This window comes from Drosophila mauritiana, chromosome 3R, assembly GCF_004382145.1.
Source record: "Drosophila mauritiana strain mau12 chromosome 3R, ASM438214v1, whole genome shotgun sequence".
Lineage (NCBI taxonomy): Eukaryota > Metazoa > Arthropoda > Insecta > Diptera > Drosophilidae > Drosophila > Drosophila mauritiana.
In genome coordinates, this window is record NC_046670.1 from 1,103,036 (window position 1) to 1,128,331 (window position 25,296).

Genomic DNA, 25,296 nt, shown 5'->3' on the forward strand with positions numbered 1-25,296 from the left:
AAAGTGAGCGTGAGAAAAAGCTTTTTGCAAATCCATAGAAATTTACATAACTAATTATAATATGACAAAATATCCAAAAATTGTTAAAAAATGTGGACGTGGCATTTTTTGGGCGGTTTAATGGTGTTAGAGTGGGCGGTTTTTTTTTGCAAATCGATAGAAATTTACAAGACTAATAAAAATGTGACAAGATATCAACACGTTTTTCAAAAGTGTGGGCGTGACAGTTTTGTGCCTTTAGTGTGCGTTGCAGTTGGCGTGGCACCACATGTAAACAAACTTGTGCTGCGTCTTAGTCTCTAGAATCTACGAGTAACGGGTATAAAAATTAAATAAACGGAAAAATTGAAGTAATTATTATCAAAGCGGATTTATATCTTATAATTATCAAAAAAAAAGTATAAAACAAAAGATAATGCTATAGTCGAGTACTCCGATTATCAGTTACCCACAGCTAGTTGAAATGAGAACGCGAAATTTATTCAATTTTCTGCGAAAATATTCGCATATATATTTCATATAGGATATACTCGTGTTTAAATGGCAATGTTAACGAGTTTCCTGCTTGCCGGAGATCACTTCCTTCATCTCTGAAAATTCAACATAAAATATAACAAGTGTTTGTAATTTTTAAAAATAATTCAAATTTATTAAAATCAATATCACTCAATATAATTTAAGCCATTTAATAAGAATACTTGAATTCCATACGAAACAAATATTGAATATTGACCTGCGCAACATCATATACTATATATTCGTTATATAATAACGATGACTTTAAATGTTCGTCGGTAATGGTTTCTCCATAAGGAATTTCAACCCCATCACTTCTTATATAGCTCTTAGTAGGATCTGGCATGGTGCGACCACGACCAAAACAACTATGTTTATTATTCGATAGTTTATTAATGTATTTCGCTGAAGTACATTCCATCATATCGCCCAAAGCAACTTCAGATAAAAGCATTAATCCAGTGGAGTTTTTTTGACTTGTGCAACAATAATTTGCGGATTTTGAAACCATATCCGCAAAATAAATGCCTTTTCCGAACATATAACCTGTTGGTGGTGCTTCTGGGGGAGCAATTTTTAAACCATGCGATAATATACCAACAAAATTAGTTAAACGTGATCCGTGCCATAATAATTTTCTGTTATGTAGCTTCTTGAATGGTTTAAAGCGCCTTGCTTCTCCTTGGCGAGATACTTTAAATACATCAACAATTTCTAAATCATAAGATTTGTGGGTAGATGCATGACTGTTTTTTACGTATTGGCTTAGAATCGAAAATTCTTCACTATTTTTGTCTAATGCAATCAACTGAGTTTTAATCTGTGCGTAATGATTATCTAAAGGATTACAAGAATCAGATGCATCTTCGCTTTTGATTATACTGTACGCAACCTCTATCTCAGCTAATGAATCAAGCATTTGTCGCAAATCTTCAATTTGTTGATGTGTTTCAATTAATGTTGGTGATTGAACACCAAAATTATGAGGAATTAACGTATAAAACCTATTTGTTGCATCAATAAGTTTTGCAGCATTGGAACCGCATTCTAGTACTTCATAAATTTCCTTCACTACTCTATAAGCAGATTGGATTTGATGAGCACTGAGCTTGCCCAGCGGCATTTTATCCATGTCAATATGGAATTCCATCAATGTTTTATTCATTGAGTCAACATCAAAAATCAGCTTCATTAAATTTTGCACAGAAATCTCTAATTTGGAAGTATTTAAATGGCTATTGTGTTTTACCAACTTTTGGTCATCATCATATTGAATTTCGATTGGGTACATTCGACCTGCTATTTTAACAAAGTTGTCTCGTTGATCGTATTCATTCCCAGTTTTATCTGCATATATTTCTTTAAAATTTCTTTTCGCAGACTCGCTCGTGTCAAATTCTTCAAGTTTTGAGTTTCCAATGTTTGTTCCAATTCGACCCCATGAACGAAAAATCCAATATCTGAAAATAAAGCATGTGCAAAATTATTGTATATATTAAACACACTTATTTATTAGTGAAAACAAGAAAGAATGCTAGTCAACTTTCCCGATTGTCAGATTCATCTAGAGGAAACGCGAAATTTCATCATTGTTCTGGGTATCGATAGATATGGGTTAATTAAATACGATACAATTTAAAAATTGTAATGCAAAAAGTTTATATATATATATGTATATATATATATCCAATTCAGCACCTCGGACGACTCCATCTCAGGTATCAACTCTCGCTAACCCACTTCATGGGTTTTAATCCTTAAGAAGGACCATGTTATTCACAACTAGACCAGGCTTGTAAGTGGGCCATTTAATCAATTCTGCAGTAAGGTGAAATATTTTTTTCCGTGAAGGGACCAAAAAGTCAAACTTCAGCCGATTGAAGTTTAAATTCGTCACAGCAGACTCGGTAAACGATGGAAGCAGCCCACCATTAAAAATGGTAGTAGCGCTTTTCCATTGTGCCAATCAATTCCTGAATTGCAAACAAGTTACTCAATTTGCTACAAACAAGTTGTATCTTCATGGCTCCTCCAGAATCCAAGAAAGCATCACAGTAATGTTGCCAGCAGTAAAATTTTCATTCGAATACAAAGTTGAACTAGAAGATCAGCTCAGCAAAGCTCAAGATTTGGCACGAGACTAGGTCTTTTAAATGAACTATCGAGACTTTAAACCAAATAGCACGCTGCATTAATCCCCTATAAAACACACGTAACATAAACCCATAGCAAAACCGATGAATCTCAGATTCAGAGCTTGAAGAAAGAACCAATCAAGAGAACGAAACAACATTTTAGCATACATCTCGCCATTTTAAATCTTCTGCTAAAGGAAGATATTCGTCCCAGGACAACATTTCCGTACACATCTGTTGAAGGAAAATATTGCACTTTGTGGTTACTGAGGCAATCAAACCAAGAAGTTCATAGAATAGCGGAATTGCAGTTAAAACTGAACGTCAGCCTGGCCTTACTGTTGATTGAAGAGTTGAAAATCACAACATCAGAAACCGTATCCCAGTCGAGGCCAAGCGCTTTTGTTAAACCGATTCCATAGTCAAACTTCACGTAAGACTCCTTATCATCTTCTGAAATCACTCCAAAACAGTTTGCAAGCCTGCCAGAGGTAGCGCAGCGTCTTCGGATGATGAGCCTGAGGGCCATGGACCCTAGCACCGAGCGGGCTCCTTTCAGGTATGAGCCCCTCGATGTCCGTTGCCCAGCCCAGACACCTGTAGCATTTCGTGGGCCGGACGTCCTGGGTTACGCGACACCTTGACCATCCAACGGTTAAGGTGCCCAGTTTTAGGACCGCCATCGCATCGTTCGCGTTCATCGGCACGGAGGCTATCTGCTTCCCATTCCGTATCCTTCAAAGGCCACTGACATAGTCTGGATTTAAGTGTAAGCCCTGCAATTGAACGACCATGCAGCTGTGAAGCTCCTCTGCTGTCGTAACCTCGTCCAGTCCGTGGCAGGGTAGTGCTATTCCTTGAGTACGCACAGAGGCCAAATCTTTGAGCGTCGCTCCTAGATCGCTCTTATACTTGGAAACGCTTTCCGAGTCTTCCTTGAGTACGCACAGAGGCCAAATCTTTGAGCGTCGCTCCTAGATCGCCCTTATACTTGGAAACGCTTTCCGAGTCTTTTCCCTCTACTTCGAGCAAGAGCTCACCTTGCTGAGTTCTCCGAATTTTGCGTACGTGTCTGCCCAGTTCGCTAAAGCTCGGGTCCGATCTTAGTTTCCGGAGCATCGCTGCGAAGAAGCCTCACCCGACTTCTTTACGATCAGTGCCTTTGGCTTTTTAGGCAGACGCATAGTCGATAGATGCATAGCTGCCTGGCTTGGACTCGTTTGCTTTGGTTGTCGCCTTTCCTTCTTCGTTTCTACCAGTCGTATGGTTGCTCGGCTTGAGCGCCTGAACCTTGTGCACTTGCTGCTTGGGCACCTGCGCATTGTGACCCTTTTTGGTAGGCTTTTGGAACTTTGTATGGGTAGCAAGAGCACGTCAAACTCTAACAAACCTCCTTGGTTTAATAAAGTGTTGAAATGTAAAATCCAGACTTTATACAAAATTTAAAACAAGAGAGAATGATATAGTCGAGTTCCCCGACAATCAGATACCCGTCACTAAGCTAGTGTGAATGTGAACGGGAAATTTAATAATTTTTTTGGGGAATAAAATGAGAAAAAATTTAAAAATTGTTCCAAGGTGTGGGCGTGACCTGTTCGGCGGCTTTAGAACGTTAGAGTGGACGTGGCAACATGGGTCAACAAACTTGCACTGCGTCTTTGTCTCTAGAATCTATATGCTGAATCTCAACCTTCTAGCTGTTATAGTTCCTGAGATATCGACGTTCATACGGACAGACGGACCGACGGTCATGGCTAGATCGACTCGGCTATTGATCATGGTCAAGAATATATATTCTTTATATAGTCGGAAAAGCTTCCTTCTGCCTCTTACATACTTTTCAACGAATCTAGTATTCCCTGTTATATATTCTTGATCAGCATCAAAAGGCGAGTCGAACTGGCCGGCTGTGTCTGTCTGTCTATAGTAGCTTTAAAATTTTACACACTATTAAAAGATGCCTATTTGCCTTGTTTACCAGAAAAATCTGGCAAAGATTTGACTAAGTCAAGCGGTTCGTCGCACTGAATTCCCTGAACAACGTTTACCCTTTGGTAGCTTGTGTGTCAAGCTCTGAGCGAATGTCAGTCTCCATGGCTTTAATTACGTCTTGTTGAGTCATTTTGTCAGAAACATTGTTTTCTCCGTACGATTAAATAATTAATTAATTAATTTGTTTTCACCATCAGGATATGTTGTGGTATTAATGTTTCTCCACATTAATCTGTCACCGAATCGGGTATTTGATTATCAAAAAGAACACAAATTTCGCAAATCACAAAATATTGAATGTAAAAATTTTTCACTTTAAATTCAACAATATTATTTTCCTTTATATTTTTTTTTTATTTAAAGGAGTAATAACCTTTAGCATTCCATTTACATGGATCTCATATTTTGTCTAGAAAATAACTTGAAGAAGCGTCGACGAATAAGCGGCAAGTGTTATAAATACATAAATATATTAAAAGTACCGCAACGAGACACGTTATCGACATACTCCTTATATTAACCAGGAATGCCGGGCCGCGTAGTATTCGATCGAGGAACAGCGTTCAGCTCAAAACACTTCGGTAAATTCTGTCGGCATAATAATATAAGGCACATCCTAACAGCCGTCAGAACGCGAACGAGCGAAGCGGATCATAATGTCAATGCTATTGCCGACTATTGACAACGACAAGCGTTGGGATGATAAGCTGCGCTCTATCCAATGGAGCGTCAATACAATGCAGAACAAGACTACAGGGTACACCCCAACCAACTTTTATATGAATTCGAACCGCATGACATTCTGCAGAACAAGCTCATTATATTTTCCTTTTCACCCTTAATTTAGTTTAACAGCATTAAACAGGTATATAATATTTGGAACTTTTTATTTAATTATTATATTTTTATATTTTTTGTTGCGCTAAAAAGCTCTTTTCTAAGCTGGGTTTGAGCAATTAAAAGACAAGGTTTACCTTACCGATTTCGAACGATATGTTTTATTGGTTTTAGCGAAAGAGATTTTTAATCGATTCGATGTGCATGATAACGAAAGCGAATTGTAATGAGCTACTTAATTGCAGAGTGAACAATAGAAAGCTAAGCCAAAGTTGTAGGTGCGAGAGAGAGTACAGGAGAGAGATCGCGAGAGAGGATAGCTTAGATAATGGCACAGTTGGCAGCAAATAAACAAAAGGATTTTTGGAATGGCTGGCGGCTGCGTGACCCGGCATTGTTATTATTAATTATTCCCAATAAAGTTATGTATATATTGTCTTACAGATGTTTGCGCTTCGTCTACCAGGGAATAAATAAGCAAAGTAACTCAAAACGGCTAGTGAACTGAAATTTAAGACTTGAAGTTAAATAAAATAAAAAATGAAATATTTCATAAACTGGGACATTGTTATATTCTTTGGGAACACTTCCTCCTCTTTAGAAGCACTCAATATCGGGCTTCATGATAATTGATTCCGGAAAGTATCCAGTAATATTCTAGCAATATAAATAATACATCTACATGGAATAATACATCTTCATATATTACAATAAATACATCCAGAAGTTATTGAGGGAATGCTTACAAATGCATTTCAGGAAATAAATCCAAAAGCTTTTCAGTGAATGCATCCAGATGCATTTCACGGAATGCATCTAGAAGCCTTTCAGGAAATGCTTACAGAAGCATTTCGGGGAATTATGAAGCAGAGTCTTAAGCCGGACAAAAAGCAATGGTAACTTTCCTTCTTATGAAAGCACTTCCGCTCGAAAAAGGAGGAATGCTGTGCAAGTATCTGCAAATTTAAGGAGGTGAACATTGAAAGTAACTCCGTTGGTTACGCAGGATTGCAACCAACACAAACAGTTATATTTTGCGCGTACTAAGCCTAATAACGGAAACTGCCGCTAATTCTTCTTTGCGCTCATGTTCCCGCTTGAACCGAATAGTCGCTATTTCTGCCGTTTCGTTGTTGTTGCTCTTGCCATGGAAGCTGATAATTCTGGAAACGTTACCGCAGATGCAAACAGGGTGTCATTTTTGATGCGCAAGGTGGATGCAATTTATAATTGAGCGGATTCCTTGTCAACCTCGTAACGCGTAAATCCTGTATTCGGGGGTAGTCTGAAAGCGCGCCTCTCAAATGCACTCCCACTTAACTTTCGATAACGGCATTGCTCCGTATGGTTGTGGCCACCAGCAGCGTTCACTGAAGAATAGGGCACCGTCGGTGCACCCTCTGGAGCTCCCAAAATTCGTTGGAGGCTATGCTAACTTCGTTAACATGGGTCCACCCATCAGCACGCTGGGACAGGGTGCCAGTGGCGCACCAGAAAGCAGTGGTCTAGAGCAAATATCGCAAGACAACGGAACAGGCTTCTCGGGACCAGGTCAGTAGAATAAGATGCGCGGCAGAACGACCCAGAAGCAGCAGTAATTGCAACAGGGAGTAGTTCAGCAACCACAGCCGCAAGAGGCATCCCACTGCAGCGTTCCATCTGCAGGGTTGCCACAAGAAGGACCCAGTGGAATTGTTTAAGCACCTTACGTTTACGTTCCTCAAAGAATGCCTGGAGGTGAGGTGAAGCGTATCTCGTGGGGAAGGATCTGATTATTTCGCATGACAACGTGAAATCCACCACGCCTGTATTTTACCGAAGAAAGCTGCTTACAATGGCGCACGTATGCCTGGTGAATCCATCGCGCATTTTTATGGCCCTTCGATCTGGTCTGCGGACTTGCTCACAATTCTTAGATTCTATGATCCAGTTCTTTGACAGGTCAAACCTGTTGGCTTTGCTGCTGGAACACTTTCTCGCCGAGATGTTCGAAAAAAGAAACAAGAGAATGCTATAGTCGAGTTCCCCGACTATCAGCTACCCGTTACTCAGCTAGTGTAAATGCGAACGCCAAATTTCATAATTTTTCTGGGCTATCAATAGATATTGTGGAATAAAATGAGAAAAATTAAAAAATTGTTTAATAATGTGGGCGTGACCATTTCGGCGGCTTTATGGCGTGGCTAAAAGCTTTTTTTGCAAATAGATAGAAACTTACAGCACTAATAAAATTATGAAAAAATTTTGAGAAATGGTTTACAAGTGTGGGCGTCGCAGTTTTGGGATAGTTTACACGACTAATAAAACTGCCACGCTCAAAAATTTAAAAAACTTCTTGATATTTTCTCATAGTTTTATGTGTCTTGTAAATTTTTATGGATTTGCCAAAAGACTTTTTAGCACGCCCACTCTTACGCCCACAAGTCGAATAAAACTTCCACGCCTATAATTTTGAACAAATTTAAAATCTTTTTCTCATTTTATTCACCAATGATAGATATTCCAGAACAATTATGATATTTCGCGTTCGCATTTCCCCTAAATGAGTAACGGCCATTCTGTCTTATTTTATTTTCTATTTATTGTATACAAATACAATGGTAGACGGTAACCTTTACTCGAAGTAATCTATTTCAGGGGCTGGTTTATCGGAAAAAAGTATATATCCGTGGTTGGTATCAATATAATTTATTTGAATTTGCTGTTCATGAACCGCTGCGATCATCATAAGTAATAATGTTATCAGGCAGGCCTGTAAAATTTAAAGTTGATTGTTTATCTTTTGTTTTTTTGAAGTTGTGTTTTGTACGAGTATAGTGATTTTAGTGATTTTCTATATGCATTTACTAATTTGCCTTTTCTGTAATTGTGTCGACTTCATATGCCGATCTGTCGTTACTTAATTTTGTTTATTATGTTTTCTTTGTTTTATTGGGTGTTTAACATTGGTTGTTTGCCTTAGAGAAATATGTGTGCCGGGGTCTGTCCAGTGCTATCATGTTTAGTCTTGTGATAGTATATGTATAGCATTGATTCTATTCTTCTTAATTTGATTTTGTCGTGGTTGGATGTTTTGATTATGCGAATCTTTTCATTAACTGTTTTATATAGTCTAGTCTGTTTTAAGTTGTAAATCGATTTCCTCACTCTCCAGCCATCGCCGTGAATAACTTTGGCTTGCCAAACTAGTTGAATATGCGCATAAACGCATTTCGCATTCTATACAGTCTTTTGTTTTTATACCCGTTACTTGTACAGTAAAATGGTATACTATATTCGTTTTAGAGTATGAACAAGGAACCGTTTCCTATTGTATAAAGTATATATATTCTTGATCAAGATAAATGGACGAGTCGATCTACCCATTTCCGTCTGTCCGTATGAACGTCGAGATCTCAGGAACTATAAAAGCTAGAAGGCTGAGATTCAGCATACAGATTTTAGAGACAAGGACTAATGAATTAATTTTCTTTGACATTTTTATTAGTCTTGTAAATTTCAATCGATTTGACCACTTTGACTTGACTTTTTGCCACTACCAATCTAACGCCCTTAAGCCGCCAAACAGTCACATCCACACTGGAAAGATTTTTTCTCACTTTATTTCCCAATATCTATCGATATCCCAGAAAGTTGATTAAATTTAGCGTTCTCATTGGCACTAGCTAATAGTCGGGGAGCTCGACTATAGCCTTCTCTCTTGCTTTCGTTTTCCCATTTTTGGAAAAACCTAAAAATTCTGAAAACGCATTTCCAAATGCTATCTATGCTTTTCAGACAAATTTGTTTTAAGGACAACAAATAAAAAAACCATCCCAACATATATTTTTTTCGCGTTTTGTCTGAAAGTTTTAATAAAAAGTTATATTTCGTTGTAAAATAAATAAATTTAAGATGTTTTATTTTCTAAGTTAAGTATAAAATAATTTTTCGTCACAAAAGTTGATAACTCGTTTGTGTTAAGGGTGCGTTAAGTTTAACATCGTTTGACATTAAAACCTCGCAAAACTACTAACAATTGATCTCTACAGGTCAGCTTCTTTAAATCGGTCTGGATAGCGGACAAGTTATTAAAATAATCGTGAAGTTAAAAAAATGGCTTAATGATCTTAACATGACCTCCTCTCCTGGAAAGATGGTCCTGTTTGTATATTGTATAAATACCTGTGCAAAAAGTTCAGATTAAGTGTGCAGATTCTCATGACGCCTACGCTGTGCATGATTGATGCTGGCTCACTTTAAGCACAAACTCCTAAAAAAAGTTGTCCCACAATTTAAAAAATTTGGATTCTTTTTAATTTTCTTATTTGTGTTACCAATTTCTATTGATAAGCCAAAAACGTGTTGGATATGCACAAAACACCGAAATGCTACGTCCTCATTTTTACAGAACACCGATCACACCCTTTGGACCTCTCTGGGATTAGACACGCAAATTAAATTAAATTATATACATACATTATTATATACATCATACATACAATATCGACAGTTATTGTATAGTTTCGCAACAATTTATGTAATCAATTAATTCTCTACCGTTAAGTTTAGTCATCAAATTTAATGATTGTCCGCGAAGGACAGTTTTAAATTAATACATCCAAAAAAAAAAAAAAAAAATTTACAGAATGTTTTCAAGGAAGTACACTATACAGATCTTAAATTATTTTATTTGTATTTACAAAAAGTATTACTTTTTGGAAATGGAAATTGAAACCCCGTGAAATCTCAACTTCTTTTTAGGACAAACACACAAATTGCACTAGTGATTTTGAAGAAAGTGGAAAAGTTAAAATACTTACTTCTCCATTTTATCCGCTTTTAACAGCTGAACTTTGTAGTAAGAGTTTTTATTTCGCTGAATGTCAGTCAAGCCAAGAACAACACTGTATTTATTGTTACTGTCCACATAAACATGGGCGATGTCCTCAAGCCGACTGTCCGGATCAACAGCTAGGCCATCTTTTACTTTAAATGTCCGTGATACTGGCATGGATTTTGTATATATACTGTTCGAATTTAAGCTTTTTGTTGTTTCCTTTTGAATTCTAGATTTTGGATCTGTCCCCCAACTACAAATACATGTGCTATTTATATATTTAATAGCTCCTTCTTTATCGGCTTCAACAAAATCTAAAAATTCAATAGGCACAATTTGAATTCCGAGCTCTTCTGCAGACTTCATACGGACAGATTTCTTTTGTATTTCTAATTCTGTTGATATTATTGCTATCGTGTTTTCCGATATTTTAGCTTCAAATTTTCCGCCCAAATTTTCTATTCGCTTTCTTAGCTCTTTGTGCTGGTCCTTTAAGCCTATAATTGAAAACTTTAAATTGTATAATGGCGGACTTATAGGAGGTATTGTTGGCCTGAAATAGAAAGGTGGAAAAATAACTATTAAACAAAACGAAAAGACTTTAAATAATGGAGTACATGTAATAATGACCGTGGGTGATACAAAAACGAGTGTTATGTCATAAGTTTTTATGAAATAAAGCCCAAAGGCCCTTTTCCACTTGTAGGCGTTCTGAAAAGCTAAAGAGTACTAAAGAGCATATGTTTATTCATGTTGAATAAACGGGTATACCAGATTCGTTGAAAAGTATGTAACAGGCAGGAGTTGCCGACCGTATAATGTATATAAGTTAACACAAGCAGTTCTCACGGAGTGAAACTGCTGAATTGCAGGCCATATCCGGTGGTCTGCACGCGCACTAAACAAACTGCTGATCACGTACTCCAGGTGCAATTGCCCGGAGCCCGCACGGAGCACTCGCGGAGCTAGTGATCGGCCTGACGCAGAAGTGCTGATCTGGCCTTCTGCCAGCAGTTCTGCTGCGGACCAGAGGCCTGGAATTGAATCGGGACCGAATTCTTAAGTTAGTTTTTAATCATACTCCGAGGCTTACGCCTTGCAATTATAAATACCCAAATATTGTGACCCTCGCCCTAACGGGAGAGTGGTAAATAAATATAATTAAAATAAACCAACGACTTATAATTTATATACCATGACAATATAATGTATATATATATATCTGGCCCTGTCCGTCCGCCTCAGGAACTATAAAAGTTAGAATGTTGAGATTAAGAACACAGATTCTAGAAACATAGACGCACTTTTTGCCTTGCAAACAGTTTTCAAAATTTTATTAATCTTTTTCAATATTTTGATCGATAATTAATTAGAATATGCTCAGCGGTTTCCTCAACGCCGCATTCTGGGCAGTTGCGGTCATCGTCGTGGCCAAGCCTGGTTAGGTAGCTCCTGAAGCATCCATGCCCGTATAGAATCTGGGTCTGGCATCTCTTCGTCGACGGCTCCCGCCGTTTCTACCACCTTTCCAAGCTATTAGTTCTAGCGTTGACTTTATTGGCTCCCCTCTGAGAAGTGCTCACCTCGTCGTAGATCTCCTTTGCCTCCACAGCCAGCAAGTCTATAGGAAGAGTACCAGCTATAATATGGGCTGTGGAGGAACATGGAGCACACCCTGAGAACACAAAACCTGTGCGTCGATTCTAAACCCCTAATATATGACGATCTCTCTTTGAACGACAGCCTAGTGACTTGGACTCCTGGCCTCCGTTTTGTGGTGTTCAATGTCTAGGTCAACCGATGAAAGCCACTCCACTATGGTGCAAATAGATGCCTATCCAAATCCCTTGCTGGTGGTAGCGACCACTGCGAATGGTGATCTCAACTACCGACCCTGCTCCAGCTGTGCCGAAGGTGTGATCCGATCCCATATTTAGGAGAGATACTTCCAGAGACGCGATAGCTTTCTGGAGGGTTTGCCCTCTTACATTCGTGTGGACTGGGCCCCACTCTTTGGGCCGGCGTCAAAGTCCCCAGCGATGAATTCGCTCCGCTCTCCTCTTGCGCCATTTTCCAGCTCATCAATGACTGTGGAAAATTCCTGAAGGGAAGTCGTGGTCTTAGGTCAGAATCGCGGCGCTTCTTGGGAGGATTTTTTGTACGGCTCGCTAATAAGCGCAAAGTCAGCTTGAACTTCGTACGCAGTTTGGCCCAGCAGGTGGTGCACAGGTTCGGAATTATTGAGATAGAATTGGATAATCTTCACTTACTCGGCGGCTAGCTGTTCATACAGTAGTGAGCAGTACCTTTTACATCATTAACATTAAGTTCATCAATATTTCAACATATATTGTTATTATTACTTTTGTAATTTAAAACATAATTTTCAAAAAAGAAAAAAAAAATATATATATCTATATATTTAAATATATGTTTCATAAAAATAATACAAACACATAGTTATAAGTAAATATTTATAAAATAAATAATAATATGCCTGTATGCGGGCACCTAAGAATCGAGGTCTACTAGACAACATATACTCTAATTTTTCACACGTCGAAAGCTGAATACTCTAATGCCAATTATTCTAATATAGTCATTTTTGAAATTTATTTTGTGATAGAGGTACATAGGTACATAGATTCGACTTTTATTATTTCTAAGTTATATTCAAATAATAAGCGTTAAGGCAATGCAAAAAAAGATTTTTTTTACATGGTGATCAAAAATAATATAGATTTAAAGTCTAAGAACTAATAAGGGCATATTTTGTCAAATTTAAAATGCAAGTTAACTACAGAAACTCTTGTTACTCCTCTCGACGGCCGATACAATGAACTCTTTACTTTGTCTGCAAGAATTGTGCAACAATGTATTCTAAAGAAAACAAATGTTCAAAATCATAAAACAGCCATATTATAAACATACGCCACGACGAGTCCCACGCAACGCTGAAATTGCAGAGATTGCAATTTGATCCAGTTCAAACCACTCCAATTCTTCGCCTAGCTGCCGATCACTTAGTCAGTGACGACGCCAACGTTCTGCCTACGCCTCTGCCCCATACAAGCACATCTAGCTTAGGGCTTACATTAATTTTCAATGTTTAGTTCCTAATTTGAATCCAAATTGGACTCGAGTTTTAATCAAGTGAGATAATAACTTGCATGAGCATGCGTATGCACACATACAGTTGAAAACCTAATTTCCCCAACTGCCCATTTCCCTAAGTGAGCTCATAAGCTAGGGGGTCGACAAGATCATTCGCCAACGTGCTCGGGTGGGCGTTAAGTCTGTCGGCATATCGGCTGCTGTGTACAACTTTTAAGGTTGCTCAAATACCAGGGTAGTCCTGATGAATATCCTGCCGCTCGCGATTGTATTACTCTAAGACTATTAAGCTGAGTCTTAGAGGCAGTTCCCCACACTTCGATGGCGTAGGTCAGTGTTGGACATAATATGGCTTTTATTAAGAGAGCCTTAGTTGCCATGTGGAGTTTGCTTGAGTGAAAAGCTAGTCCAGCTTTTTCAGTTTCCATGAGAATTTGGCTCTAACTGACGCGATATGGGTTTTCCAACTCAGCGTCCGATCAAGGTGATGAGACGTAGTCAATGATGTTTCCGTCATAGAAAAGATCTAGGCAGGTTTGAGGTCGCAGGGCGACACAGGCCGAATTAGTGCAGTTAATGGCTATGTTCCATTTGGCAGTCCATCGCTCGATTGCATGCAGCTATTCCTGAACTGCAGTGGAAGCTATTTGGAAGGATGAGTAAGTGGCCAGGAGCAGCTCAGCAGGAAAGGCTTCATCAGGAAGGGTCCAAGAACACTTCCCTGTGTAACCCCTGCATGAATGTGTTTCTGGCTAGACCGAGAGTCTTGTACTGCAACATCGAAGGTGCGATCAGCGATAAAGGAGATGAGGATGACATATTGGGATGCTGGGAGGAGATCTTTCAGTTTATATAGCAGACCTTCGTGCCACACCTTATCACGCGCTTGTTTCACGTCCAAAAATACGCATACTGTGCGCAAATCTTGTGCTTAAAGCCATGAGTGATGTGCTTTAAAAGGCGATGTATTTGTTTGGGGCAACGACGAGACTTACTGAAACCGAATTTGTATTGTGGAATGTGTTCTGTTACCTGTGGCAGTTCCATCAAGCGGGTAAGCAAAATTCGATCAATAACTTTGGAGAAAGTATGAGTCAATCAGTGTTGGTGAAATCCCCAAGATCATTACAATTCGTGCACGCTTCGATTGCCTGGGGAAATGACCTAATCTTAGCATAGCATTTAACATTTTCACAAGAGCAAGCATTCCTTTGCGTGGTAGACATTTCGTAGTTTGGTTGTCTATGCCATCGTAACCAGAGGTTTTTTTTTTGGTTACCAGACCTTTAGTTGCATCATTACTTCCTCGGGTGAGGTATGTCTTATGGGGCGTGTCTGAGCAGTCGGAGTATCCAAAAAATTTGCGATAGCTTAACGATTGGTGTCGTCCGTTAAAGTGAAGGGCATGAAGGTGGAAGACAGGTGCGAAGCAAAAGCACTTGCTTTCTCATCATACGTCTTAAGGCAGAGGTCACCTCGATCCTGAACTGGTGATTGAATCAAAGGCTGTCGCTTGATGCCTCTCATGAGCTTCCATATTGAGAATCCACTATTACTATCTGGACCAGGTATCCAGGTTTGCTTTACAGTTATTGGCTAGCAGATGGCGCAGTAGATTAGTAGTACTTGAATATTGCTGGTAAATGCTAGGATCTCTTGACGCGATGTATTGTCTTCTGAGGCTATTATTTTCCCTAGCCTCCAAGCTTAAAATGGGAGACCTCCTTATTGGAGAGGCAGTTGCACGATAGGCAAAAGTTTCCTCTGCTTGCAGTCAGCTGAATAACCAATGCCTGGATATGATTTTACGATGGCGAATGAAATGGTTAGTGAGATATTTATTAGAGATATTTGATCTAACAAAGATCGCCGCACCTCCGTGTTGTCATCCGGATGGTTGGCAGTATCTAGGGTAAAGACATAGACCCTGAAGTTAGACCGGGAGGAGAAGTGGGTTTCTGGCAACAAGAGGATGTATATGTCGTGAAGCTCAAGGAGGAGGAGGACCCATTTGAATTCCAAACTGCTATCTCTGGACAACAGTCGAAGTATAAGGAGACTTAAAAGATATCACGCATTAGAACTTCCCACGGAAGAAACCAACTATCCTTATCCCAACCCTTCCCCCAATAGTATACTAAAGACACACATTTGTAAAAAACTCACCAGCTAAGTTTATAAACAAAAATTTAATCATTGCCCAAAATGCCAGCTTTTAAATAACATAAAAAATAAATATACTAAAAACTAGTGACGAATAGTGAGCGACCGCCATCGCGGACACGTATGCAAAGGCTGTGGAAGAAAGGTCTATGAGCAGCGGAAGAATCAAAACCGTTCGCAGCAAAATCAGGGAAGAAGTAGCAGAGTCGAAGATGGGCGTTACAAGACTGATATAAATATAAGAAAATATTAAAACATTTTTTAAAAGTGTGGGCGTGGCAGCTTTGGGCGGTTTTAAGGCGTTAGAGTGGGTGTGGCAAAAGGTTTTTTGGCAAATTGATAGAAATTTAGAAGACTAATAAATTTATCCAAAATATATATATTTATATGTGGGAATTGGTTCGAGTAAGAATACTCCCAGTTGAAATAGGTATTAGATCTTTCGATACTTCCACATTGCAGCCCTGATTAAAATGCAACCCTAGACCAGAGCAAATTATCGATAGAAAGAAAGCGAGTGTAGAGTGTAGGAGGTCGAGTGAAGTTGTTTCCAAGAGCGGCTGTTCCTTAATCTAAATAATAAATTTCGGCATAAGTCTAAATAATGAAATGTGAAGTCTTGAAGTGATGATTTGATACACTTACATATAAGGTTTACTACTTGTTTAATAGAAACTACACAAACAAAGAACTACAAATTGGCGGCTCGTCCGGGATGAGCTTAAGTGTAAAGACAAAATTTGTGCATATGACGCAGTTCGTTTTGGTAGCAACCAGTGAACGGTAAAATAGATCCGTTGCATGATCGACGCTGGAACAACGCCAGCTACAGAATACAGAATTCTCGAAGAAGTTTCGAGAGTCGGCAAACCAAAGTTGCTGCTTAAGTTGACAGAAGCAGAACTGGTGCATACGTTGGCAGATGCAAAGTTGCTACTTAAGTTGACAGAACTGACTGGTGCATACGTCGGCAGAGGCAAAGTTGCTGCTTAAGTTGGTAGAAGCAGAGCTGGAGCTTTCGTCGACAAAGGCGGAGTTGTTTTTTGCAGCGACAGAAGCAGAGCTGATGTGTGCGTCGTCAGAGGCAAAGCTTAGAGCGAACTTCAGAAGAGTCCCAATTGCTTCATTATATCGAGGCAGAACTGGTGCTTACAGTCGTCAGAGGCAGAGTTGCTGTTTCCGTCGGCAAAAGCAGCGTTTCTGCAGGACTTGGTGCGAACTTGGACAGAGGCAGAGCTTGATACGATCGTCGGCAGAGGCAGCGCTGTTGCATGAAACTTCAGAGGCACAGCTGGTGTGTGCGTCGACAGAGGCAGTGCTGGTGTTTGCGTCGACAGAGGCAGCGTTGTTGCGTTAAACTTTAGAGGCAAAACTGGTGTGTGCGTCAACAGAGGCAGAGCTGGCGCGAGTTTTGACAGATGCAGTACTAGTTTAAGGTTACGTTAACTAACAATAGAATTGTCAAAGACACTAGAATAATAAGATGCGTAACAGCCACTATGGTCCAGAATTCGTTTTTTTGGCATAAAGTCTGTTGGAATATACTATTCAACCTACAAAAATAACGTTAAACAACACTACTTTATATTTGACATGAATGGCCACACCTTTTATTTGTTCTCTTCTTCTTGTACGTTTTTTGCTGTGAGTAGGTCGTGGTGCTGGTGTTGTAGTTGAAAATAACTTAAAATATAAAACATAAAACTCAAACACAAACTTGACTATTTATTTATTTATTAAGAAAGGAAATATAAATTATAAACTACAACAGGTTATGGGCCCAGTCCATGCCTAATAAACAATTAAATTGTGAATTAAAGATTGTGAAAATAAATTGTGAAATAGCATTTTTTTTCACATTCTTGTGAAATTAATTCCTTCTCAAAATTTGAGTGAAAAATGGACAAGGCTAAACGTAATATTAAGCCGTTTGATGGCGAGAAGTACGCGATTTGGAAATTTAGAATTAGGGCTCTTTTAGCCGAGCAAGATGTGCTTAAAGTAGTTGATGGTTTAATGCCTAACGAGGTAGATGACTCCTGGAAAAAGGCAGAGCGTTGTGCAAAAAGTACAATAAGCACAATACAATACAATAAGTACAATAAAAGTACCTAAGCGACTCGTTTTTAAATTTCGCAACAAGCGACATTACGGCGCGTCAGATTCTTGAGAATTTGGACGCCGTTTATGAACGAAAAAGTTTGGCGTCGCAACTGGCGCTGCGAAAACGTTTGCTTTCTCTGAAGCTATCGAGTGAGATGTCACTATTAAGCCATTTTCATATTTTTGACGAACTTATAAGTGAATTGTTGGCAGCTGGTGCAAAAATAGAAGAGATGGATAAAATTTCTCATCTACTGATCACATTGCCTTCGTGTTACGATGGAATTATTACAGCGATAGAGACATTATCTGAAGAAAATTTGACATTGGCGTTTGTGAAAAATAGATTGCTGGATCAAGAAATTAAAATTAAAAATGACCACAACGATACAAGCAAGAATGTTATGAACGCGATCGTGCACAACAAAAATAACACTTATAAAAATAATTTGTTTAAAAATCGGGTAACTAAACCAAAGAAAATATTCAAGGGAAATTCAAAGTATAAAGTCAAGTGTCACCACTGTGGCAGAGAAGGCCACATTAAAAAAGACTGCTTCCATTATAAAAGAATATTAAATAATAAAAATAAAGAAAATGAAAAACAAGTTCAAACTGCAACACCACACGGCATTGCGTTTATGGTAAAAGAAGTGAATAATACTTCAGTGATGGATAACTGCGGGTTTGTCCTTGATTCTGGTGCTAGTGACCATCTTATAAATGATGAGTCGCTGTATACCGACAGTGTGGAGGTTGTGCCTCCACTTAAGATTGCAGTGGCCAAGCAAGGCGAATTTATTTATGCCACTAAGCGTGGTATTGTCCGACTACGGAATGACCATGAGATTACACTGGAGGATGTACTCTTTTGTAAGGAAGCTGCTGGTAATTTGATGTCCGTAAAGCGTCTCCAAGAGGCAGGAATGTCGATCGAATTTGACAAAAGCGGTGTAACCATTTCGAAAAATGGGTTAATGGTTGTCAAAAATTCAGGTATGTTAAACAATGTACCTGTGATCAATTTTCAAGCATATTCTATAAATGCTAAGCATAAAAATAATTTTCGTTTATGGCATGAGAGGTTTGGCCATATAAGCGATGGCAAATTATTAGAAATAAAACGAAAGAATATGTTTAGTGATCAAAGTCTTCTAAACAACTTAGAGTTATCATGTGAAATTTGTGAACCCTGTTTAAATGGTAAACAGGCAAGACTTCCTTTTAAACAATTGAAAGATAAGACCCATATTAAAAGACCACTTTTTGTAGTACACTCAGATGTCTGTGGGCCTATTACTCCAGTTACTTTAGATGATAAAAATTATTTTGTGATCTTTGTTGATCAGTTTACACATTATTGTGTAACTTATTTAATTAAATATAAATCTGATGTGTTTAGCATGTTTTAAGATTTTGTAGCCAAGAGTGAAGCTCATTTTAATTTAAAGGTTGTGTATTTATACATTGACAATGGTAGAGAATACTTGTCAAATGAGATGAGACAATTTTGTGTTAAGAAAGGAATCTCTTATCACTTAACAGTGCCACATACACCTCAGTTAAATCAAAGACACTAGAATAACAAGATGCGTAACGGCCATACGTTCGTTTGGCACTATGCAGCCACTTTTTTGGTGAAGGCCAAATTTGCTCTCTTTCCGCTCGCTCACGTTGAGAGCGTAAGAAATATAAAAATAGAATTTGCTTGCTTGTGTGAGTAAAAACAAGAGACGAGAACGCGTATATGTGTGCGTGTTGTGCTAGAAGACGATTTTCGGGCCGAAATCAATTCTGATCGAAGAAACGAATTTACATATTTCGAGTTGTGGCCAATTTCGTAGCAATATGATGAAATAAAATAAAAATTCCCTGACTATTATAATAATTATTATAATAATAATTAAAGCAAATACAAAGGAAATTATTATAACTACTGTAATTTGAAACATAAATTTTCCAAAAAGAAGACATAACATTGAGAAATAAATATTTCATAAAAATAATAATTATTTTTTAATTTCATAAAAAAATAATAATTTTATTAATAAATAATAAAAATAATAATTTTATTAATAAATAATAAAAATAATAATATTTCATAATAATATTTCATAAAAAATAATAATACGTAGTAGAAAATAAAAATTAATAAAATAAATAAAAATATGAAAACAGTTCGTTGCAAAAGTCATATCGTCAGGCACGAAGTGCGGACACAAGCACCAACAATCATTGCCTTATTAATTTTTAACACGCCGCAAGCTGAATACCCTAATGACAAGTATTCTAATATAAAGTCATTTTCGAAATTTATTTTGTGATGTACATAGATTCGTCTATTACTATTTCTAAGCTTTATTTAAATAATAATAACGTTGAGGCAATGCAAAACAAGAATTTTTCGCATGGTGCCAATTGATAAAAAATAATATAGATTTAAAGTCAACGAACTTCTAAGGTGAAGGGCATATTTTGTCAAATTTACAATACATGAGCATACGTGTGCACACATACAGTTGTATGCTATCACTGTATGCGTAGAAAAGAGCTGTTTGCTGTAGCGCTCTCCGCTCTTTCTCTCTCGAACAAAAACTCAAGAGAGCCTGGAGCCACCTCTAGAGCCACGGCCAAAAAATCGCGTGCCAAAAATTTGTATGGCCGTTACGCATCTTGTTATTCTAGTGTCTTTGGTTAAATGGTGTTTCTGAGAGAATGATAAGAACCATTACGGAAAAAGCTCGAACCATGGTTAGTGGTGCAAAACTAGATAAAAGCTTTTGGGACGAAGCAGTATTAACTGCTACTTATTTAATCAACAGAATTCCTAGCAGAGCACTTGTTGATAGTTCAAAGACCCCATATGAGATGTGGCACAATAAGAAGCCATATTTAAAACATTTGAGAGTGTTTGGTGCAACTGTTTATGTGCATATTAAAAACAAACAAGGAAAGTTTGATGATAAATCATTTAAAAGTATTTTTGTGGGCTATGAACCCAATGGTTTTAAGTTGTGGGATGCTGTAAATGAAAAATTTATTGTCGCAAGAGATGTTGTTGTCGATGAAACCAATATGGTTAATTCTAGAGCTGTTAAATTTGAAACAGTGTTCCTGAAAGATAGTAAGGAAAGTGAAAATAAAAATTTTCCGAATGACAGTAGGAAAATAATACAAACAGAATTCCCGAATGAGAGTAAGGAATGCGACAACATACAATTCCTGAAAGATAGTAAGGAAAGTGAAAATAAGAATTTTCCAAATGACAGTAGGAAAATAATACAAACAGAATTCCCGAATGAGAGTAAGGAATGCGACAACATACAATTCCTGAAAGATAGTAAGGAAAGTAATAAATATTTTCTGAATGAGAGTAAGAAAAGAAAGCGAGATGATCACCTGAATGAAAGTAAGGGATCAGGCAACCCGAATGAGAGTAGGGAAAGTGAAACAGCAGAGCACTTAAAAGAAATTGGAATTGATAATCCAACTAAAAATGATGGCATAGAAATTATTAATAGAAGAAGTGAGAGATTAAAGACTAAGCCTCAGATATCCTATAATGAAGAGGATAATAGTCTAAATAAAGTTGTTCTAAATGCTCACACTATATTTAACGATGTCCCAAATTCATTTGATGAAATTCAATATAGGGATGATAAATCTTCTTGGGAAGAAGCCATCAATACAGAGTTAAATGCTCATAAAATTAATAATACTTGGACAATTACAAAAAGGCCTGAAAACAAAAATATTGTAGATAGCAGATGGGTATTTTCTGTTAAATATAATGAACTTGGAAATCCAATTAGATACAAAGCTAGATTGGTTGCACGAGGATTCACTCAAAAATACCAAATAGACTATGAAGAGACATTTGCTCCTGTAGCTAGAATTTCAAGTTTCCGATTTATATTGTCATTAGCAATACAGTATAACTTGAAAGTCCATCAAATGGATGTAAAAAACAGCTTTCCTAAATGGCACGTTAAAAGAGGAAATTTATATGAGACTTCCTCAAGGTATATCGTGTAATAGTGACAATGTGTGTAAATTGAATAAGGCAATTTACGGACTCAAGCAAGCGGCTAGATGCTGGTTTGAAGTATTTGAGCAAGCATTGAAAGAGTGTGAGTTTGTAAACTCTTCAGTTGATCGCTGTATATATATTTTAGACAAAGGTAACATCAATGAAAACATATATGTATTATTATATGTAGATGATGTGGTTATAGCTACAGGAGATATGACAAGAATGAATAACTTCAAAAGGTATTTAATGGAAAAGTTTAGGATGACTGACCTAAATGGAATAAAACATTTTATTGGAATTAGGATAGAAATGCATGAAGATAAAATCTATTTAAGCCAATCTGCATATGTTAAAAAAATTTTAAGTAAATTTAACATGGAAAATTGTAATGCAGTTAGTACTCCTTTACCTAGTAAAATAAATTATGAATTACTTAATTCAGATGAAGACTGCAATACCCCATGCCGTAACCTCATAGGATGTTTAATGTACATAATGCTTTGTACACGCCCAGATTTAACTACTGCAGTAAATATCTTGAGCAGATATAGTAGCAAAAATAACTCCGAGTTATGGCAGAACTTAAAAAGAGTTCTTAGATATTTGAAGGGCACTATCGATATGAAATTGATTTTTAAAAAGAACTTGGCATTTGAAAATAAAATTATTGGTTATGTGGATTCTGATTGGGGTGGTAGTGAAATTGATAGAAAAAGTACAACAGGGTATTTATTCAAAATGTTTGATTTTAATCTCATTTGTTGGAATACAAAGAGACAGAACTCAGTAGCAGCCTCATCAACTGAAGCTGAGTATATGGCCCTATTTGAAGCCGTGAGAGAAGCTCTATGGCTTAAATTTTTATTAACTAGTATTAACATTAAACTAGAAAACCCCATTAAAATTTACGAAGACAATCAAGGTTGTATTAGCATAGCAAACAACCCCTCATGTCATAAACGAGCTAAACATATTGATATTAAGTATCATTTTGCCAGAGAGCAAGTTCAGAATAATGTGATTTGTCTTGAGTATATTCCTACAGAGAATCAACTGGCTGACATATTTACAAAACCGTTGCCTGCTGCGAGATTTGTGGAGTTACGAGACAAATTGGGTTTGCTGCAAGACGACCAATCGAATGCTGAATTAAATTTTTATATATATTTTTCAAATTTAAATTCCTGTAAACATATTTTGTTACAATGATCTGATCGGGTTTTTCTGGGTTTTCCCCGTATCCTCGCAGCAAATGCTGGATCAGTTAACACTTCCCAGAATGCACACCACCCACATTTGATAGTTACTAATGAATATTATTGTTATGTTTTTAATTATAGACGTTATTTTTGAGGGGGCGTGTTGGAATATACTATTCAACCTACAAAAATAACGTTAAACAACACTACTTTATATTTGACATGAATGGCCACACCTTTTATTTGTTCTCTTCTTCTTGTACGTTTTTTGCTGTGAGTAGGTCGTGGTGCTGGTGTTGTAGTTGAAAATAACTTAAAATATAAAACATAAAACTCAAACACAAACTTGACTATTTATTTATTTATTAAGAAAGGAAATATAAATTATAAACTACAACAGGTTATGGGCCCAGTCCATGCCTAATAAACAATTAAATTGTGAATTAAAGATTGTGAAAATAAATTGTGAAATAGCATTTTTTTCACATTCTTGTGAAATTAATTCCTTCTCAGAATTTGAGTGAAAAATGGACAAGGCTAAACGTAATATTAAGCCGTTTGATGGCGAGAAGTACGCGATTTGGAAATTTAGAATTAGGGCTCTTTTAGCCGAGCAAGATGTGCTTAAAGTAGTTGATGGTTTAATGCCTAACGAGGTAGATGACTCCTGGAAAAAGGCAGAGCGTTGTGCAAAAAGTACAATAAGCACAATACAATACAATAAGTACAATAAAAGTACCTAAGCGACTCGTTTTTAAATTTCGCAACAAGCGACATTACGGCGCGTCAGATTCTTGAGAATTTGGACGCCGTTTATGAACGAAAAAGTTTGGCGTCGCAACTGGCGCTGCGAAAACGTTTGCTTTCTCTGAAGCTATCGAGTGAGATGTCACTATTAAGCCATTTTCATATTTTTGACGAACTTATAAGTGAATTGTTGGCAGCTGGTGCAAAAATAGAAGAGATGGATAAAATTTCTCATCTACTGATCACATTGCCTTCGTGTTACGATGGAATTATTACAGCGATAGAGACATTATCTGAAGAAAATTTGACATTGGCGTTTGTGAAAAATAGATTGCTGGATCAAGAAATTAAAATTAAAAATGACCACAACGATACAAGCAAGAAAGTTATGAACGCGATCGTGCACAACAAAAATAACTCTTATAAAAATAATTTGTTTAAAAATCGGGTAACTAAACCAAAGAAAATATTCAAGGGAAATTCAAAGTATAAAGTCAAGTGTCACCACTGTGGCAGAGAAGGCCACATTAAAAAAGACTGCTTCCATTATAAAAGAATATTAAATAATAAAAATAAAGAAAATGAAAAACAAGTTCAAACTGCAACACCACACGGCATTGCGTTTATGGTACAAGAAGTGAATAATACTTCAGTGATGGATAACTGCGGGTTTGTCCTTGATTCTGGTGCTAGTGACCATCTTATAAATGATGAGTCGCTGTATACCGACAGTGTGGAGGTTGTGCCTCCACTTAAGATTGCAGTGGCCAAGCAAGGCGAATTTATTTATGCCACTAAGCGTGGTATTGTCCGACTACGGAATGACCATGAGATTACACTGGAGGATGTACTCTTTTGTAAGGAAGCTGCTGGTAATTTGATGTCCGTAAAGCGTCTCCAAGAGGCAGGAATGTCGATCGAATTTGACAAAAGCGGTGTAACCATTTCGAAAAATGGGTTAATGGTTGTCAAAAATTCAGGTATGTTAAACAATGTACCTGTGATCAATTTTCAAGCATATTCTATAAATGCTAAGCATAAAAATTATTTTCGTTTATGGCATGAGAGGTTTGGCCATATAAGCGATGGCAAATTATTAGAAATAAAACGAAAGAATATGTTTAGTGATCAAAGTCTTCTAAACAACTTAGAGTTATCATGTGAAATTTGTGAACCCTGTTTAAATGGTAAACAGGCAAGACTTCCTTTTAAACAATTGAAAGATAAGACCCATATTAAAAGACCACTTTTTGTAGTACACTCAGATGTCTGTGGGCCTATTACTCCAGATGATAAAAATTATTTTGTGATCTTTGTTGATCAGTTTACACATTATTGTGTAACTTATTTAATTAAATATAAATCTGATGTGTTTAGCATGTTTTAAGATTTTGTAGCCAAGAGTGAAGCTCATTTTAATTTAAAGGTTGTGTATTTATACATTGACAATGGTAGAGAATACTTGTCAAATGAGATGAGACAATTTTGTGTTAAGAAAGGAATCTCTTATCACTTAACAGTGCCACATACACCTCAGTTAAATGGTGTTTCTGAGAGAATGATAAGAACCATTACGGAAAAAGCTCGAACCATGGTTAGTGGTGCAAAACTAGATAAAAGCTTTTGGGGCGAAGCAGT

At 37.3% G+C, this 25,296-nt stretch overlaps 1 protein-coding gene across 2 annotated transcripts in view; it reads right to left on the reverse strand.

Annotated features, from left to right (window-relative positions):
* Positions 1-646: 646 nt before the first annotated feature.
* LOC117145926 (poly [ADP-ribose] polymerase) overlaps positions 647-25,296 on the reverse strand; it is a 48,625-nt gene continuing 23,975 nt past the window's right edge. The window contains exons 5-6 of one of the 2 annotated variants that reach the window (XM_033311786.1): positions 10,283-10,852; positions 647-1,976 (exon numbers count right to left, since the gene is read on the reverse strand). In XM_033311786.1, the coding sequence (XP_033167677.1) occupies positions 686-1,976; positions 10,283-10,852 (1,861 nt within the window). In that variant the 3' untranslated portion in view covers positions 647-685. Of the gene's footprint in view, positions 1,977-10,282; positions 10,853-11,182; positions 11,334-25,296 lie in introns of those variants that run through there. The other variant, XM_033311788.1, reaches the window with a different exon arrangement.